Source organism: Gavialis gangeticus, unplaced genomic scaffold (genome assembly GCF_001723915.1).
Source record: "Gavialis gangeticus isolate Ggan-Ray unplaced genomic scaffold, GavGan_comp1, whole genome shotgun sequence".
Lineage (NCBI taxonomy): Eukaryota > Metazoa > Chordata > Crocodylia > Gavialidae > Gavialis > Gavialis gangeticus.
The window spans coordinates 42,749,498-42,768,492 of record NW_017728993.1 but is presented as its reverse complement, the minus strand read 5'-3'; the positions used below and the strand labels follow the sequence as shown (position 1 = coordinate 42,768,492).

Genomic DNA, 18,995 nt, shown 5'->3' with positions numbered 1-18,995 from the left:
TCAATATTCTGGCTGAGGCTTCAGCAGTAAAGTATAGTAAAACAATTACCTGCTTTGTCTTGCATACATTGCTTCTGTTAGTACAAGCCAGAATGTCATTCACCTTTTCTTTGCAACAGCATCACACTGCTTATACATTTAGTTAGTAATTCAGTGTAATTCCTAGGTCCATTTTTTGCAGAACAGCTGCCTAACCCAGTGGTGCTCACAGTCTTGGCCCCACAAGACAAATTAATAGTACAGGGGACAATCCATGGGCCAGATTGGAACCCATACAGCCCCCACCCAGCTGTGACTGGCCTATGGAGCCCTGTCCTGTCCCCACCCAGCCCTGCATATCAGGATCAGGCCCGAACTGCCATATCTAGCATGCATGGCCATGCCCTGTGGGACTCCCCACATATCTCTGGGGAGCCCCCACACTGGGTGACAGTGTTGGCGGCCAGATCTGGCCAAAGCACCAGAGGTTGGGCACCCCTGACCGAGGCAGTTAATCAACATTTTTCATTTGTATACTTCAATGTTTTGGCCCCATGGGCCGGACAAGTGGTGGAAGGCCAAGCTGCAGGTCAGACTGGACCCTTTGCAGCAGGATCAGGACCTGCACCACCTCCCACACACCAGAATCAGGCCCCACATGCCAGGATTGGGCCCCATGCCATGTCTGCCTAGTCCCACACTCTGGGATTGGGCTTTGGAGCCCCAAGGTAAGATCAGGCCTCATATTGCACCTCACATGCTGGGGTAAAGGTCTGGGTTCCTGCCCTATCCCTATGCACTGAGATCTGGCCCTGCAGTGCCCTGAATGCCTAGTCTAGCACACTGGGCCACAGCCCACAGGGCTCCGCATGGATCTGTGGGGAGCCCTACAGGCCAAGTGACAAGGGGCTGGGGTTTAAGCCCTCTGTGTGTTTGTTTTTTTCAAGTATGGTACTTTATACTTGTCCTTATTAAATTTCACCTTACTGATTTCAGACTATTTTGCCTAGATCATATTGAATTATGTAATCCTATTCTTGAAAAGCTTGAAACCCCTTTCAGCATTTTGTCACCTGCAAATGATGTTTTCCAACTCATGAAAATACTGAATACAAATTCCATATGTAGAATCTAATTATTGTGGTCATCTTAAATTCAGGGTCGACTTAGATTTGAGTAAATATGGCCATTTTCAAAACGGGGTGCTGCTCAATTCCAAGGTATAGAGGTGTGCCTTGAGCCTAAAAAGGTTGAGATATTGGTCAGAGGACAAACACATGTGGGTCTGCTGACAAGTCCTCCCAGTTTGATAGCAAATTGGTGCTAAGTACACTAACTACAGAATTTCAGCCGACTATACACTAACATTATAAGAACAAAATTTATCAGAACCATTTGGTTTGTGTCCTACATCTCATGCCAAAGTGGAAATAATTAGGGCCTCAGTCCTGCAAACAGTTATACATGTGCATAGCTTTTCTTAAGCAGGTGCTTAAGTGGTTGCAGGAGCTAGACACAGGACAGTACTTTCCTAAAGCCTAGTCCTATATAGCAGTGGTTCTCAACCTTTTTTGTTCTAGGACCCATTTGCCAAGATAGATGGCTTGTCTCAGCCCATACCCCCCTGGTTCTGCTGGTGCCTAACTCAAAGTCCCCTACCAGCAACCCTCACCCCCAGGCCACAGCCCTGTGTCCCCCACACCCGCTGGGCCATGGTGGTGCCCCTCACTCCCAATCTGCAGTCCCCTGCCCCACTAGCTTTGCCAGAGGGGGCCTCCAGCTGCCCCCGTCCCACTTGGGCCACAGTGTGAGTGCTGACCCTTGCATGTATGGGCAACAGCCCCATGATGCCTGCCCAAGCACACAGCTCCCCGCTGTGAAGGATCACCCCTTCCTCCTTCCACTGCTGAAGGGTCAGGCATCTTCCCTGATCCCCGCTCCCCCCTGCCCTGATGCAGCCCCACGTCTGGCTGCCGTCCCCAGTACCTGCACGCACGTGCACACATGCGCACCAGCCCTCCAGACAGTCCCCCGCTCCCCATACGCTTACCTGCATCCAGCGACTGGGGCTGTTCTCACGACCCAGCCTCACTGTATGCTGGCCACTTGCATCTGTGGGTGCAGATGCATGTGCACCTGCTGCTTCCCATCGTCACAAGCAACACTTGCAGGCTGGAATGCTGCCAGCATACAAGGGGAAACCCATGCTTTTGCAGGTTTTTCTGGGACTTCCTCATGACCCTTTCAAATATTCTTGTGAACCGCTTTTTGATCATGACCCATCAGTTGAGAAATGCTGCTATATAACTTAGAACCATGGGTGGATCTAGAATTTGGAAAAGCAGGGTGCAAATGGTGAGGTGCACATCACACACAAAAACAACACCTATTTTTCTCTAGTTAAAAAAAAACTAGAAACTTTACTAATATGCTAGGGGCCTAGGGCTGTATTATTCAGTTTAAAATTGAAGCAAAAACAATTATGACTTCATCTGAAAAACAGCCTGTGGGATGGAAGGGGGTGGGCTATGAGATAGGAGCTTCATAACCAAGAGCAGCTCACAGACAGCAGCCTTGCAAAACAAAGGACAGCTTGATTGGTGGAACATCAGGAGAATTAAAAAGGAGAGGGGATTCTTAACACCTCTGTTAACACTGGAATTAAGAGATTAAAAGCAATCAAGTAGATTGTAATGAACCAGGAAGTCAATTGACTCTCTTGGCACTGTCTGATTAGAAATACTGCTGCCACTGCCAGGCAGTTCATTTTAAACTTTTGGTGGACCAGGAATCAAAGTGGGGTGCAAGTACAGCAGTAGACATCCCTCCCTTCCATTCTGCCCCCCAGATTCACCCCTGCTTAGAACTCATGGGGACTTCAGCTACTGTTTCACTTGGAGAGCATGGTCACATTTGGTTACACTGCTCCATGGCACTGTACTTTTTGCATGTGAGCACAGTGAAACAACTCTGTGCCCTATTCAGTCACACTCATTAAATAAACTGGACATCTGAGAGTAAAGTATCTACTGTGCCTCTTCTCTATGGGCCTGTTTCAACTTAGTAGGAATCTTGTGCAAAATCTTTAACTTAAATGGGAGCTGAACTGTCTGTGTCTTACCTTAACATTCAGAGACAATCACTAATTAAATTGTGAGCTCCCATAACACGATGGGTCATGCACCTAGCCATAATGTGCCAGTCTTGAAGGAAGAAGAAAAGTGATTATCTGTGTTAGTTTGTAATCAGGCAGAAAGTAGGGCAGTGTGGCACCTTAGAGCAGTGATTCTCAGCCAGGGTGCCACTAGATCATCCTTTGAAGGCTGCTGGGTGGAGTGAGGCAATAAGCCAGGTATGAGGTGGTAAGCAGAAAAGCGCAGGCTCAGGGTCAGTCCCTGGCTGGCTGTTCTCCTGCCCACACTACATGACCTGGCTTCAAGGAGATCGGCACCGTAATAAATAAGTTACAATATTTACTTGAATCTAAGATGAGCGCCCCCCCCCCGTCAGCATGGTGTGAAGCTTCTCATCTTAGATTAGTGCACAAAGCAGGGGTGGAGGCAGGTGACTACTGTGGCTCTGACTGGCCCTGAGCCTGGGTTGAGGCCAGAGTCAGAGCCACAGCAGCTCCTACCCCCCACCCCACTTGCCTTCTGTAGCTTCTGCCCCCACATTCTTCCCCCTTCTTCCCCACCTTCTTGTTAGGTGCAGCTTGGGTCCAGCTTGGTCTGGGTTCACCCCTAGGAACAGCGCACATGGAAATTCTGTCCCCTGCTTGGCCAGTCAGCAGCTCTGGCACAGCTGCATTATCTGCCTGGCCAATCAACACTGACACTGCTTCATGGCCTGGCAAGGGCTGAGCTATTTGCTATGCTGTGGTGGGGAAGAGAGCTCAAACAGCATCTGACAGTAAGGGGGGTGGGGGAGAAAGAAGCAGAGACTGGGATGGGGGAGTGGGGCAGAAGCTGTGGAAAGATTAGGGGTGCCGGTGGGGGGTGGGGTCAGGAAGGCTGCAGGGGGAAGAATTGTGTGGGGGGGCGGACAGCAAGAGGACTACCTGACCCTCTGCCCCCCACTATTCTCCCTGTTGTAGCGGTGCAAGGGGAACAAATCCTCTGACAATTGAATTCTATAATTGGGAAGTTATAACAAATTTATACATTTTCCATATGTAGAATCTAATTATTGTGGTCATCTTAAATTCAGGGTCAACTTAGATTTGAGTAAATATGGCCATTTTCAAAATGGGGTGCTGCTCAATTCCAAGGTATAGAGGTGTGCCTTGAGCCTAAAAAGGTTGAGAACCACTATCTTCGAGACTAACTGATTCAGAGAGGTATGAGCTTTCACAGGTAACACTCTACTTCATTAGAGGCTGCTTACAGATGTGAAAAAAATAAAGCAAAATAAAACGGTGCTTTACCAGAAGAGGAAGTGTGTTAGTTTGACCCAGCTCCCTAGCGTCTGTATAGATCAGGCACTTCAGCAGGGCTTTTTGGCACTTGTATCTGAAGCTGATTCAATCAGCTATTAAACAAAAGCTCTAAAAAGCCCCACTGAAGCTCCCAATCTATACAAATGTTGGACGAGCTGGGTCAAACTAATGTGATGCCTCTTCTGGGCATGTGCTCTGCTCAGCATAGCGGCAGGCCGAGCCTAAAGAGGTGTTTTGGGAGGGAGGGTTTCATGCCTGTAAGCAGCCTAGATATATCAGATGTTACCTATGAAATCTCATGCCTCGCTGAACTAGTTAGTCTTTCTGAAGGAGGAAGCAATGCCCTTAATAGGTTATTTTGAAATAGAAATTGCTGAATATTTCATCCCCTAACTACAGGTTTTGTGTTTTTCAGGAGGGCACACAACAGAAATGTTGAGGTTACTTAGCTCTCTGTCCCAGTCATACTCACTCAGACACTATGTTTTTGCTGAGTCAGATAAGATGAGTGAAGCTAAAATACGCTCTTTTGAAGAAAAAAGAGCTGAAACTTTCACCAATTCCTTGGTAAGTGGTTAAATATATTCTGGGAAGATAGTAAAATAGTAATTCCAGTTACCTTTAAAAGTATTTAAATTAGTTTGGGGCGGGGGGGAGGGGGATTAAAGTATCAAGAGAGAGAATGTATCTATTTGAAAAAACAGATTCACTAAAATTTTCCAGGAATATAAATTTTCTGTACTTAACCATTTTTTTTCTATACATTGATGGCTGTTCATATATTGTTATGTTTCTTGTCATGTCAGTTCTGAAAAGTGAATGGAATGAACAAAACTGCTTACACTATATGAAGAGAGAGCCTGCAAATTTTAAATGTAGCCACTTAAGAAATTAATAAAAAATAGTTTCAGGTACTGCACTTTGCCTGCAAGTTTTCCTGCCAATTCTTATGATTTTGCTTAAAATGTAATCTGTGAAAAATACACAAAAAACTGTAGGGGAAAATAACTACAGAGGAGAGAGGAGAAGGATCTAATGAAAATGACTGTGCATAACATGGTATCAGTGGCACCAACTAAACACACTTAAAGAGAAATATTTTTTTTTTCTTTAAAGTTAAAGTAATCATAACTGTTACCCGTAACAGTAAAATTATTGAGGCAGAAATAAGATTTTTAATTTGATGTCCTTCTAAGTGAAAGTTAATACATATTTGTTCTTTTAAATATCTGCAGTATTTTCTGTTAAAACACTAGGAAAGTGACAATACTATTTCTTTTAAAACTAATATATCTTAGTTTTGAATTTTATTATTAGTGTTGGGTTTTGTACTGTATTTTCTTTGAGCTTTTAAACTGACTTTAATATTGTGCAGGCTTGCTTCTCTGTTTCTCTAACATTTATTGAGGAATTGGTTTGCTTTCTGGATAATAATCTGATTCATCTCCAGTTAAATTCTATTGACTGCTTCAGGAGCCACATTAAATCCAGTTTATCTTACCTCTGCAAAACATTTGTATATTTTGAGGTATAATATTGTACGATTAATAGATAACAGCATGAGTCCGATATAGAGCCTGATTCTTGGTGGGAATTGGATTGGTTCTATATATACAAAAACGCATAAAACAACTTTGGGTATGGACTCCACCTTTTTTGAAGCACTTAATTTGTAGTACTTCATTAGCATATAGGCTGTAACAGGGGGCCTTCCCAGGGCCAGTTAGAAGTTGGCGCACCTGCCTGTTTCTGGGCTAACTGCCCATCTCTCTCTCCTGCCATGCCTTGATGGAAAATGATTAAGATATGACCAAGGTGGGAGGCTACCCATTTCGTGCCTCAATGCTGGGGGTGCTATCTGTGGCTCCAAAACTTCCCCTACACTGGAGCCCATGCCCCGCAGATGGCATCCACGTGATATTCTTAACCCACACCATGACGAGTGCTCCAGGGTCTCACAAGGACTCTCACTGTCTCCCTGGAGCAGCGGGTCATTGTGCTCCGCCTCTAGGTCTTTCTTTCAACCCCCACTCAGCCTCTTTGCGGTGGAGGACTTGCCGAGGTTAGGACTTGCCCCTAACTCTCTGGCTGAGCCCCCCTATTCGGCCTCAGGCCCAAGTATGGCCCCAGGCTTCTGAAAATATACCTTGGCCTACTCCCCACACATGGGGTTCCTCCTATGCCCACTCTAGGCCCTCTACACTATGCCCCACCCTGGGGTCTTCTCATCTTCCTCACACAACTACTCATGGGGCTGGCCCTTGCGCTGCCCTTCAGGCTTACTCCCAGTTTGGCCCTACTTAATGTGCCCCTGGGACTGCCCTTGAGGCCTACTCCCATTCAACCCTACTCTGTGTGGGGCCACCTACATCCCTGCCCTCTCAGGGCCTTCACAGCTATCCCTAAGCAGGGGTTTCCAGGGCCTTGCTCCCCTGTGGGCTTAGGCGGCTACAGCCGTGCCTGGCCCCACTCCTCTCCTGAGGTCTTCCACCTCCTAGGGCTCAGCTGGCTGTAGCCGTGCCTCGTCCTCGTACCCCCAAATTGTGGGGGGTAGGAGTTAAGGCGCCCTGACCCACTTTTCACTGGGGTGGTAACTGGCCTGGCATTCCTGGGGGCTCCCAGCCACTAGGAGCCCAACCAGGCCACCCTTCCCTGGCAGGGTGAAATTTTAGGTCATACCTAGGACCAAGAGCCTCCTGCTCTTACCTTCTAGATGTTGCTGCTGTAGCTCAGCCAGGTGATGTTTCTCCCTGGGCTGGCAGCAGCAAACTGCAGCCTCTTTATACCTGGTTCCCAAAATTGCTGCCACCATCAGGCACCTGGCTGCTGCCTGACTCTGCCCTTAAAGTGGCAGGTACCCAAAGGTGCACTGCCACATGGATATACAACTGCCTCCCAGTATAAGTGTCACAGTAAATCAAGGAACCATTTTGATATGATTTGGGCTGATTTCTAGTGCTATAACTCTGTGAGTCATCTGTTCATTCAGTTTTTATAGCAGTTTGACTTTGTTTGAAGCACTATAAGCATGTTTGCCCATGTCCTCAGACTGCATAAGCAAGTATATTACCTTGAGCAAGTAGGTCTATTTATTGTAAGTGCAATAGTAAAATTGCATAGTAAGATTTACGGACTCTACTCCATGGATATTTCTGTTGATTTCAACCGTGTTAAGTCCCAGTACTGAGCACTACAGTTATTACTCAACATTTGCAGAATTGGCAAGACAGGACTTGCCAAAGCTCAGCTTCTGGTGTAATATGAAAAATTAGAGCATTATTTGTACCCGTCTTCATCTCTGATGATGAAGAAAAAGTCACAGGTTGCTCTTAATCCAACATTTCAGTTAAGACTGAGCTAGTCAATAATAAAACCAATGACCTCTACAGCTATAGTATGGTATTAACAATTAAAGCACTTGCAGACTTTTTCAAATAAGTTCTGTGTGGCCATAAGATTCTTTGACCTTCAGATCACTGACTTTGGGAGCTCTTGCTGCAAATGGAAGTGTTTAATGTTTGGTAATTAGACATCAGTACCATAATTTTATGGTGAATCAGAACAGTAATAATTTAGTGTCTTGTTTCATAGGCATTGTAGCAGGAGCAAGGTCTAGGGCCCACTGGTGGCAGAAGTATTAGCTGATAGCCCCACTCTCCATCCCCTGGGTTCGCTCACCATGCCTTGGTGTTAAATGATAGAATGGGGTGAACAGGAACAGGAACATACCTGGTCTTTGAGGTAGTCCATCATGTGGGTTAAAGAGAGTTCCTCTGGATTTTTTCACAGGGCTTCTCCTCCCCTACACGCTTCCCACACCTCTCCCAAAGAGATGTTCTGCAGCAGATGTCAACAGCTTTCCCTTCCAAATTAGTCTCTCTGCTTCCCCCTTTTCTACCAGTGTTCCTCTTTAAGGAACACTGGACCCCATGCCCAAACATTGCCCCTTTAAGGGTCAGTAATCGAAACAAATAAAACCATAGGCTTGCCTTGCCCATTCAACCAACAAGGTAGTCCTGCTGCAGACCTCCTCCTCCTCCTGCTTCTTCCTGAGCCTCACTTTTTGGCTCCTGCTAATCCCTTCCCAGTTCCCTGAGTTCTGTCCAGCTGTGTTCAGCCTGGCCACTTACATCCCTTGGGCCAAGCTGCTTGCCCCTGCCATCTGCCACATCTCCTGTCCAGTGAGAGGAGGGGTTTCCGGCATGGTTCCATTCCCCTGGAGCTTTACCAGTGCTTCCATCTTGCATGCTGCCCCCAGCAGCTTCAAATGTGATGCATGTGGCCCCACCACCCAATCTGGGAGACCTGCCTGTCCCCCGTGACTGCCTCATGGCTGTTTTGTGTCATGTTCCCCAATTGTTTCCTAGTCCTTGCCTAGCTTGACTGTCTTCCCAGTTTGCAACCCAGGTAGGCAGTATGGGAGGGCTTTTCTGGACTCTGTATTGCCCAGTAGGTGTCCTGTGCCCAAGCTTTTGCTACAGGCATCATTTGATGAGAATGTATATTACAAAGATTTAATGGGAAAGATTTTTTTTCCATCTGTAGTGTAGCATTTTGTACCAGGCATATAGATTTCCTCTAAGCAATAGTCTTTTTTTCTCCTTTCCTCTGCCCCCCTCCCATTTGCAAATGGAGTTTTATGGTTATGTTTTCCTTAACGGTTAGAAGGAGGAGGAACCCATCTGGCAAATTCTGAGGCTGCTGTTCAGGTAATAGAAATTCATTTTCCTTTAGAAAAAGTCTCTCTTTTGCCAAATATTGGCTGCCTGCCTTGGCTACAAAAATATTCAAACTGAAAATATAAGACTGATGCTGGAAGCAAGAGAACATGCACCTGTAGCTGAAAATGATTGGTCTGTGCTATCTAAAGACCACATTGGCAAACAGCATGTGTTTTGGCACAAGGGGACCTGAGCAATTCTGAATGTTCTTTTTAGAGAACAAAATAAGGCCTTCTTCCTCTTCTCTGTAAAGGATTGGAAACATTGCAACCTGCAACTTGCAACTTTCTCCCTATTCTTCCATCAGGGAGGTAGGTTTGTCTCTTTCTGCACCACCTGTCAGAAATGAGAAAGACAAATTTCTAAATTCTTACAGAAAGTTTGTATAGATTATATTTAACCAAACATCATACGCAAAAGCAGATACTACCAAAATGTTGTTCCTGGCCTGTGGCTTAGTACAGCCCTTAAAACTTGGCTATGGAAACCAGTTAGTTTGCCGTTATTCAGGCATCCTCCTCAGTCTGGCTGCCCAATGCCCAGGGAGAGAGAAGAAAGCTAGAGTCAACCTCCACCTAATCATAGCCTTCCAAATCCCCAAAATCCTGAGGGCTCCTTGAGGCCTTTTGTACGGACATTGCTTGCTTCTGCATTGTCCACTGTCTTCGCTTTCCACTTTCCCAGATGTTTACCACAGTGCTTCTAAGGGAGCTGTGTGACTTCCGAGCTGCTGCCCATAGAACCATCTGTATCCTGAATGAGGAGCTTTCAGAAGTTGCTGTTGACCCATCCAGCAGTGAAAAGAACAGCTTAGATTAGATGACTAAAGGACAGGTTGGAGAATTCACCAGCCACTTTAATGTTGACATTTGATTTTATATTTTGCACTTGTTAATATATCTACATCTAAAATGGATTAGCAGAGCCAGATTAACTACATCTAAAAAGGATTAGCAGAGCCAGATTAGCAGAGCCAGAGAAGTATAGCAGCTTTAGTGAGAGGCCATAAGTATGTGTGGTGGCCCACACAAAGTAGGGTGCACCATTGTGGCCTGAAGGACTGTGTGTACTGGGGTGTAGAATAGGGTTCCAAGGACGCCCTGAAGGGCTGCACTGGGGCTGTGTTGAGTAGGGCTGTAGATGTGGCCTGAAGGGCAGCACAGGAGCCAACCCCCACAAGCATAATAAAATAAGTGAAGGCCCTAGTGAGAGGGTATAAGTTGAAGCCCAGGAAAGGGACAGTTAGGCCCAGGTAAGTCTATGGACACATGAGACCTCAGCTGGGCCTTAGGCTGGTAAGTCCTCAGACATGGTGAGGTCAAGTTTGGGTCAAAAGTTAAGAACTTGTTTTGGATGCCATCTGCGAGGCATGGGATGCGGTGTAGTGGTGGTATGGAGCTTTGTATAACCCCCTTGGCATCTGGGCATAAAATGCCCACATCCCTACATCCTTGCCAGTGAATCTGTCCCTTGACTTGAAGGAACCATTTTTGGAAATGTGAGGATGGGTCAAAAGAACATTCAGAATCGCTCAGGCTCCCTTTGTGCCAAAACACATGCTGTTTGCCAGTGTGGTCTTTAGATAGCACAGACCAATCATTTTCAGCTACGGGTGCATGTTCTCTTGCTTCCAGCATCAGTCTTATATTTTCAGTTTGAATATTTTTGTAGCCAAGGCAGGCAGCCAATATTTGACAAAAGAGAGACTTTTCTTAAAGGAAAATGAATTTCTGTTACCTGAACAGAAGCCTCAGAATTTGCCAAATGGCCCTTAAATAATATACATCTAATATACTGACAGCATTTTATGCTTATGAAAGCTATACTAAGAAATCCTAATATTTGGTATGAAAAAATGTTAAATAAATCTAATTTCCCTGGAATGATTACTGGGAATCATCTACTTGAATCTAAGATGAGGTTTTCTTCCCCATTCAACATAGGGGGGAAAAAGACCTTCATCTTAGATTCAAGTAAAAGCCTGGGGGTGGAGGGAGGCTGTGATTGCAGCTCCTACCCCAAGCTCAGGGTCAGATTTGGAGCCACAGTTGCTGTACCCCTCTGCAGCCTCTGCTCCCTGCCACCACTTACCTTCCCCTTACAGCTCCAGCTTCTGCTGGGTCCCCCTCCAGCTGGGCACAAGGAGCATGGAGCATGTGCTGCCTCCTGCCCCAGCCTGGCCACAGAGCATTGGTGGTAGTTCTGGCCCTGGCTTTGAGTCTGGGGATGAAGCTGCAATTGCTTCAAGAGCTGGTGTGTGGTTAGGCTCTGTCCTCTGTGCTTTGGGCCAGAGTAGGCCCCCAGCAGGAGTCAGAGCTGTAAGTGACAGCAAAGGGTGGGACAGGCAGCAAAGGGGCCAAGTGTGCGGGCAGCAAGTGCAAAGTGGAACAGGTGCCAAGGGATGCAGGCACTGTGGGGAGAGGCAGGCTTCCAGGGTTACAGGCATGGGGAGACAGGCAGGGGGGCAGGTCCTGGGGTAAGGGCAGGTGGAAGGGATGTAAGTTGGAAGGGGCAGGCACGGGATGTGTAGGCACTGATGGAGGGCAGATGGTGGGTTGGCATGGAGTAGGCCACTTGACTCCCCTGCCGCCTGCCCTACTACCACTTGCTCCCCTGCCACTTCTTGCCATTGTCCAGAAATGTAGGGAACAAATTTAACACAACCCTCCAAAATTTAATTCTAGACATGGAAAATTTTATAATTTCCATTATAAATTTTATAATTTTCCATGGCCAGAATCTAATTATTGGGGGTCATCTTGAATTCAGAGTCATCTTAGATTCAGGTAAATGTGGTACTCTGTGTTCAGTCGAATAGATTGAAATAAGCCATGGTAATGTCAGGTTTCCACAAGCTCTCCTTGCATGCTTGTCCAAAATAAGAACATGCACTAGGTAAACACCTGAAGCTTTTGTGTTTAAGGTTGCAGTTCCCTATACTCAGCAGGTTTTGAACTGACAGTTTGCTCCATTTGGTATCTAACAATGAAGAGGTCCCCAATTATAGAATCATAGAAGAGTCGGGATGGAATGGATCTCAAGAGCCCCTTGCACAAGGTATGATTGTCTCTGATTAAACCATCCCAGCCAAGTGTCTGTCCAACCTGCTCTTGAAAATTTCCAAGGGTGGGGATTCTATGGCTTCTTTAGACAGTTTGTTCCAATAATCACCCATTTTCATAGAAAGTAATCTTCAAACTAAATTTCCTCTTCTGCAACTTGAGGCCATTGCTCTTAGTCCCATCCCGTCAGCCATAGAGAAAAGCTCACTTCCATCCTCTCTATAATTGCCTTTCAGATATTTGAAGACTGTTATAAAATCCCCCCTCAGTCTTCTCTTTTCCAAACTAAATAATCCTAGTTCTTTCACCCTTTTCCCATAAGTCTTGAGTCTCGGTCCCTAATTATTTTTGTCACTCTGCACAAAACTCTTTTTAAATCTGTCCACATTTTTCTTGAAGTGGCCCAAAACTGGACACAGTACCCCAGCTGAGGCCTCACCACTACTGAACAGAGCAGAAGAATCACTTCCCTTGATTTGCAAGTGACATTCCTGTTAATAAAACCCAGTAAATGGTTGCCTTTTTTCACAAGAGCACGCTATTGGCTCATATTCAGCTGATTGTGTATTGTAATCCCCAGGTCCTTTGCTACAGTACTGCAGCCTAGCCAGTCATTCCCCAGTTATTCAATTATTCTATCCCAAGTGCAGGACTTTGCAGTTGTCCTTGTTGAATTTCATCTAACTGATTGAAGACCATTTTTCAAGTCTGTCCGGGTCATTCTGCATCCTTACTCTCCCCTCCTGAGTGTCTGCAACTCTACCCAACTTGCTGTCATCCACAGATTTGCTAAGCATGCACTTGATCTCATCATCCAAATCATTAATAAAAATGTTGAACAATACCAGACCCAAGATAGACCCCTGGGGAACCCCATCTGATACCTCCTTCCAACTAAATGTTGAACTATTGATGACAATTTGTTGAGTATGATGACCCACCCGGTTACTCCAGTTACAGTACTTTTATCTAGTCTGCATTTCCTACCGTGTTAATGAGAATGTTGTGGAAGACAGCATCAAAAGCCTTGCTAAAATCAAGGTATATCACATCAACTGCTCTCCTCCAATCCAGTTTGTCATCTTATCACAGAAGGAAATCAGGGTGGTCAGGAATGACTTGCTCTTGGTGAATTCATGCTGGCTATTCCTGATCAATTTGTTCTCTAGGTGCCTCATAATAGATTCCTTGAGGACCTGCTCTATGGTCTTTTCTTTTCAGGTATCAAGGCAAGGCTGACTGGTCTGCGATTCCCTAAATCCCCTTCCCCCTTTCTTATGGGCGCTATATCTGCCATTTTCTAATCATCTGGGACCTCACCTGACCTTCACAAGTTTTTAAAGAGGATAACCAATGGTTCTGAATTTACCTCACCCAATTCCTTCAGTACCATAGGGTGCATCCCACCTGGCCCTGCTGACTTGAAATCATCTAGCTTCTCTAAGTAATCCTGTTATTGTGCTACTGTAGGCTGTATGTCTCCTTTATCTTTGGTGCCAACTGCACTCATCATCCGGTAGCTGCCCCTGTTTGTGAAGGCTGAAGTAAAAAAGGCCTTAAGTACTTCAGCCTTTTCTGCATCATCCATAACTAGATCGCCTTCCACATTCCATAAGTGACCTATGGTTTCTCTGGTTTTCCTCTTACTTTTGGCATACTTATAGAATTCCTTTTTATTCCCTTTTATGTCCCTCACCAGCTACATCTCAAATTGTGCTCAGCTACCTTAATTTTCTCCCTGTATGTCTGTGAAATACTCTTATACTCTTTCCTGGTACCATGTAGGTTGGCTTTTTGAGTCTCAGCTCACTGAACAGAGATTGCTGTCTAGCCAGACTGGCCTCCTGTCACATTTCTCATTTTTCTGTCATATTGGGATGGACCCATAAAAGGACCTCCTTAAAGAACAGCCAGCTCTCATGGACTCCTTTTCCCTTCAGACTGGTCTCCCAAGGGATTCTACCCACCAGTTCCCTGCATTTGTTAAAGTCTGCTTTTCCGAAGTCCAGTGTCTTTATTCTACTGGTCTCCTTTCTTTCTTCCCTTAGGCTCTTGAACACTATCATTTAATAGTCGCTGTCACCCAAGTTATCTTCCACCTTCATATTCTTAACCAATTCCTCCCTAATTGTGAGCTGCAGGTTGAGAAGAGTTTTCCCCCTAGGTGGCCTGTCTACCACCTCCATCAATAAATTATTCCCAGCACACTACTAGAATTTGCTGGACTGCTTATGTACTGCTGTTTCCCTCCCAGCACATGTCCCCAATAACATACTGGAAAAACAATTAAAATAAACACCAATATATGGGAGCACATTAGGAATAGACTAGCTTGTGCACTTTTTGATATACAGATATGATAATGCAATCTTCCAATAAAAGATATGAGGGAGTTTTAGCTGTTTTTTTCTACTTTGCAATAAGCGAAGAGAGAAAAGACTCACCAATGAAAAGTCTGGAGGGCACAGTTTTCTGGAGTTGATAGCTGGGCCAACAAACTGGCTTCAGGCTAGGACACAGGTAGGCAACATCTCAGGCTAAGAGCATGTTCTTGGAAAGTGAAAACAAAATTGGTTTCGCCATTATTTGAAATATACAATACAAGACAGATTCGTTCTTCAGTGCCACTTGTGAACATCTGGAAAAGGCACCAGATCCTGCTGAAATCAGCTAAACCAGTTTTGGCGGGGGGGGCAGGGGCTTTGGGTTTTTTGCCATGGTGAAGAAATCTATATTTAGTCTTCTAACAAAGCTTGCCCCAATTCTGTAAACATGTATGCACTTGACTTGTCTGACTGAGTCTTCATCCATATAAAGTTACTTCTGCACCTAATTTTTTTCAGGACTGTGCATCATAGGGTGTTGTTTACAAAAGAAAGCATGATTAAACTATCAATGTTAACTTGTTTTTGATAACTGCTTTTACTTGGGAAAAATCTCTTGACTGTGCAGTGTTTAAAACTTGCCTATATCAAAACAAAATATACAGGTTCACTGTTGGCAAAACATTCAAAGTCTTTTCTCTTGCCTAAATTTGTGAAGTTAGAATTTATGAAACTGCAGTAATTTATTTTTTACAGAAAAAAATCTAGCTCTGGGAAAACAGGTTTAAAATTTCTTAGTCTACTCTATGAGGCTGTCTAAAGTTTTACAAAAGGAATGTCATTTCTTGAAAGCACTCCATGCACTTCAGTGACCCCATTTACTGGGAGGATTTGCACACCCACAGTCCACACCATGGCACTTCTGTTTGCCTGTATGTAACACAAAAACTTTTCACTGCTGTATCTGATGAATTCCAAAGTCTCAATCAGTGTTCTAACCATTAGTGACCAGTATCAGATCAATTTTAAAGAAAATCCAAAGACAGAGGAGGCAGCTGAAGGATTCACAAAGTGCCTGCAATCTGTTTAGCGAAGGCACAGCTTCATATACTTTCTGCAGTTGTTAACAAATCAAGCACCTGGTTGAGAGCACCTATTACTGCCTTTGAGCATAACAACTACATGACTTCAACGCTTCCAGCATAACCCATTCTTGTCTCATTTCTACTCCTCTGCCTGATTAGAATTTTTAATATATTGCCACCATTAATGACTTTTCCAAACAAACAACACTAGAAGGAAAGGGTTCATAGGGATTGTGGTACGCATAGAGCAAGGGAGTCAAACCAGAACTGAACCACTATTTATTTTTTAGTGGTTTGAACCAGAATGGAACCCAAAATAATTTAGTGCATCTGAACCCAAACCTGACCCAAACCTAAATAAATACTGGGTCACATCCCTGCACAGAGCCATGAGGGAATTTGGGAAGGACCCTAGTATGGAAGGAGGAAGAACATGAGGTCTCTGCACTAGATGACCTCATGCGGTCTTTTCCAGCCCTACTTTCCTATGATCTTTTCCTATGAGGAGAGGGAGTGGGAGCAGGAGTTGGTGGGTGTCCCTGTGTAGCAGGATGGAGTCCTGGGGTCGCCGTGCTACCCCTAGGTCCCCTCTCTGTACTGTGCCAAGCATGCTCCAAACACCCTCAGAATCTTGTCCGCCATGTCTTTGATCTTCTAAATCATAGGGAGGCTGCCCTTTGTCCTCTTGGCTACGGTTCCTGCGGTATGCCAGACCAGTGTTTGGTACAGGTGTTCAGGTACACCCCCGCCTCATGGGCTATGCGTGGCTCCGACCATCCCTTTACCATGCCCCAAGCCTCACTGATGGACCGGACGTTCGTCTGTCTCTTTTGCCCACTCTCTCTCTGGGGCCTTTCCATTGCCCGTTCTGGCTGCCTGCTGCCTTGCTGGGCATCCTTGCTACCCACTCTCACTTTCTGGGGCTTCTCGCTTCCCGCTCTCTGGGGCTTCTCGCTGCCCGCTCTCTGGGGCTGGGGCTCCCACACTGATGTGGTTCCCCTATGAGGCCTCCTCCATTCCCTTATAGCCTCACCCGGTCCTCTGGTATACAACAGCAAACAAAGGACAAGCCCCCGGGCTATAATACAACACTAAACTGCATGGCTAACCTCCTTCGAATCACGCTCCGCGGGTGCTCCATCCTTGGCAAGCATCACAAACTGCTCACGTTCAGGCCTTTCCCCTTTTCTTATTTTGGCAGTACTCCTTCTCCTTTGGTTGCCCTCCCCACAATGCCTGCATCCCTTGGCACCTGTTCCACTTTGCACTTGCTGCCCGCACACTTGGCCCCTTTGCTGCCTGTCCCACCCTTTGCTGTCACTTACAGCTCTGACTCCTGCTGGGGGCCTACTCTGGCCCAAAGCACAGAGGACAGAGCCTAACCACACACCAGCTCTTGAAGCAATTGCAGCTTCATCCCCAGACTCAAAGCCAGGGCCAGAACTACCACCAATGCTCTGTGGCCAGGCTGGGGCAGGAGGCAGCACATGCTCCATGCTCCTTGTGCCCAGCTGGAGGGGGACCCAGCAGAAGCTGGAGCTGTAAGGGGAAGGTAAGTGGTGGCAGGGAGCAGAGGCTGCAGAGGGGTACAGCAACTGTGGCTCCAAATCTGACCCTGAGCTTGGGGTAGGAGCTGCAATCACAGCCTCCCTCCACCCCCAGGCTTTTACTTGAATCTAAGATGAAGGTCTTTTTCCCCCCTATGTTGAATGGGGAAGAAAACCTCATCTTAGATTCAAGTAGATGATTCCCAGTAATCATTCCAGGGAAATTAGATTTATTTAACATTTTTTCATACCAAATATTAGGATTTCTTAGTATAGCTTTCATAAGCATAAAATGCTGTCAGTATATTAGATGTATATTATTTAAGGGCCATTTGGCAAATTCTGAGGCTTCTGTTCAGGTAACAGAAATTCATTTTCCTTTAAGAAAAGTCTCTCTTTTGTCAAATATTGGCTGCCTGCCTTGGCTACAAAAATATTCAAACTGAAAATATAAGACTGATGCTGGAAGCAAGAGAACATGCACCCGTAGCTGAAAATGATTGGTCTGTGCTATCTAAAGACCACACTGGCAAACAGCATGTGTTTTGGCACAAAGGGAGCCTGAGCGATTCTGAATGTTCTTTTGACCCATCCTCACATTTCCAAAAATGGTTCCTTCAAGTCAAGGGACAGATTCACTGGCAAGGATGTAGGGATGTGGGCATTTTATGCCCAGATGCCAAGGGGGTTATACAAAGCTCCATACCACCACTACACCGCATCCCATGCCTCGCAGATGGCATCCAAAACAAGTTCTTAACTTTTGACCCAAACTTGACCTCACCATGTCTGAGGACTTACCAGCCTAAGGCCCAGCTGAGGTCTCATGTGTCCATAGACTTACCTGGGCCTAACTGTCCCTTTCCTGGGCTTCAACTTATACCCTCTCACTAGGGCCTTCACTTATTTTATTATGCTTGTGGGGGTTGGCTCCTGTGCTGCCCTTCAGGCCACATCTACAGCCCTACTCAACACAGCCCCAGTGCAGCCCTTCAGGGCGTCCTTGGAACCCTATTCTACACCCCAGTACACACAGTCCTTCAGGCCACAATGGTGCACCCTACTTTGTGTGGGCCACCACACATACTTCTGCCCCCTCACTGAAGCTGCTGTATTTCTCTGCCCCCTCCCCAGGGCCTCCGGGGTCTTACGCCCCATGGGTCTCAGGTGTCCACAGATGTGCCTAGCCCCTTTGCCTGGCCCTAGATCTAGGTATCCCACCAGGATGCGGGCCTGGGTTATAAGGCACCCCCGCCTTTCACTTGGGAGGCAACTGGCCTGGCATTTCTGGGGAACTGCCCCACCACGGCTAGTCCCACCAAACCATCCTTCCCCAGCAGGGTGTAGGTTTCAGTCATACCCAGGACCAGGAGCTTCCTGCCATCCCCATAACTCCTGCCCTTACCTCCAAGATGTTGCAAGCCGGCTCCAGACAGGCAGCATTCTCCCCACAGCTGCAGCCAACAAACTGCTGGCTCCCCTGAGGGCCTGATCTGAAATCGATACTGCTCAACCCCCTCCTCCTATCATGATGCCCTCCTGCAGTCATGTGACTGCCTCATCAGGGCTGGCCCATACCTGCTGGCTGCCCTGTTGCCTACTTTCAGGCCTTAAAGTGGCAGGCACCAAAGGTGCTCTGCCATGCTCTGCTCCGCATACATAGTTAGAACCACAAGTTCCCAGTGAAATCTTGACCTTTCTAAGCAGACAAACTGCCTTTTGACCCATCCTCACATTTCCAAAAATGGTTCCTTCAAGTCAAGGTACAGATTCACTGGCAAGGATGTAGGGACTGTGTATAAGGCCTTGTATTTAGACACTCATTTAGCAGGTGGGGTGAAT

General features: G+C 46.1%; 1 protein-coding gene across 1 annotated transcript in view; it reads left to right on the top strand.

The window, feature by feature from the left end:
- ALG14 (ALG14, UDP-N-acetylglucosaminyltransferase subunit) overlaps positions 1–18,995 on the top strand; it is a 58,517-nt gene that overhangs the window by 15,754 nt on the left and 23,768 nt on the right. The window contains exon 2 of the mRNA XM_019501650.1: positions 4,830–4,981. Within this exon, the coding sequence (XP_019357195.1) occupies positions 4,830–4,981 (152 nt within the window). The remainder of the gene's footprint in view (positions 1–4,829; positions 4,982–18,995) is intronic.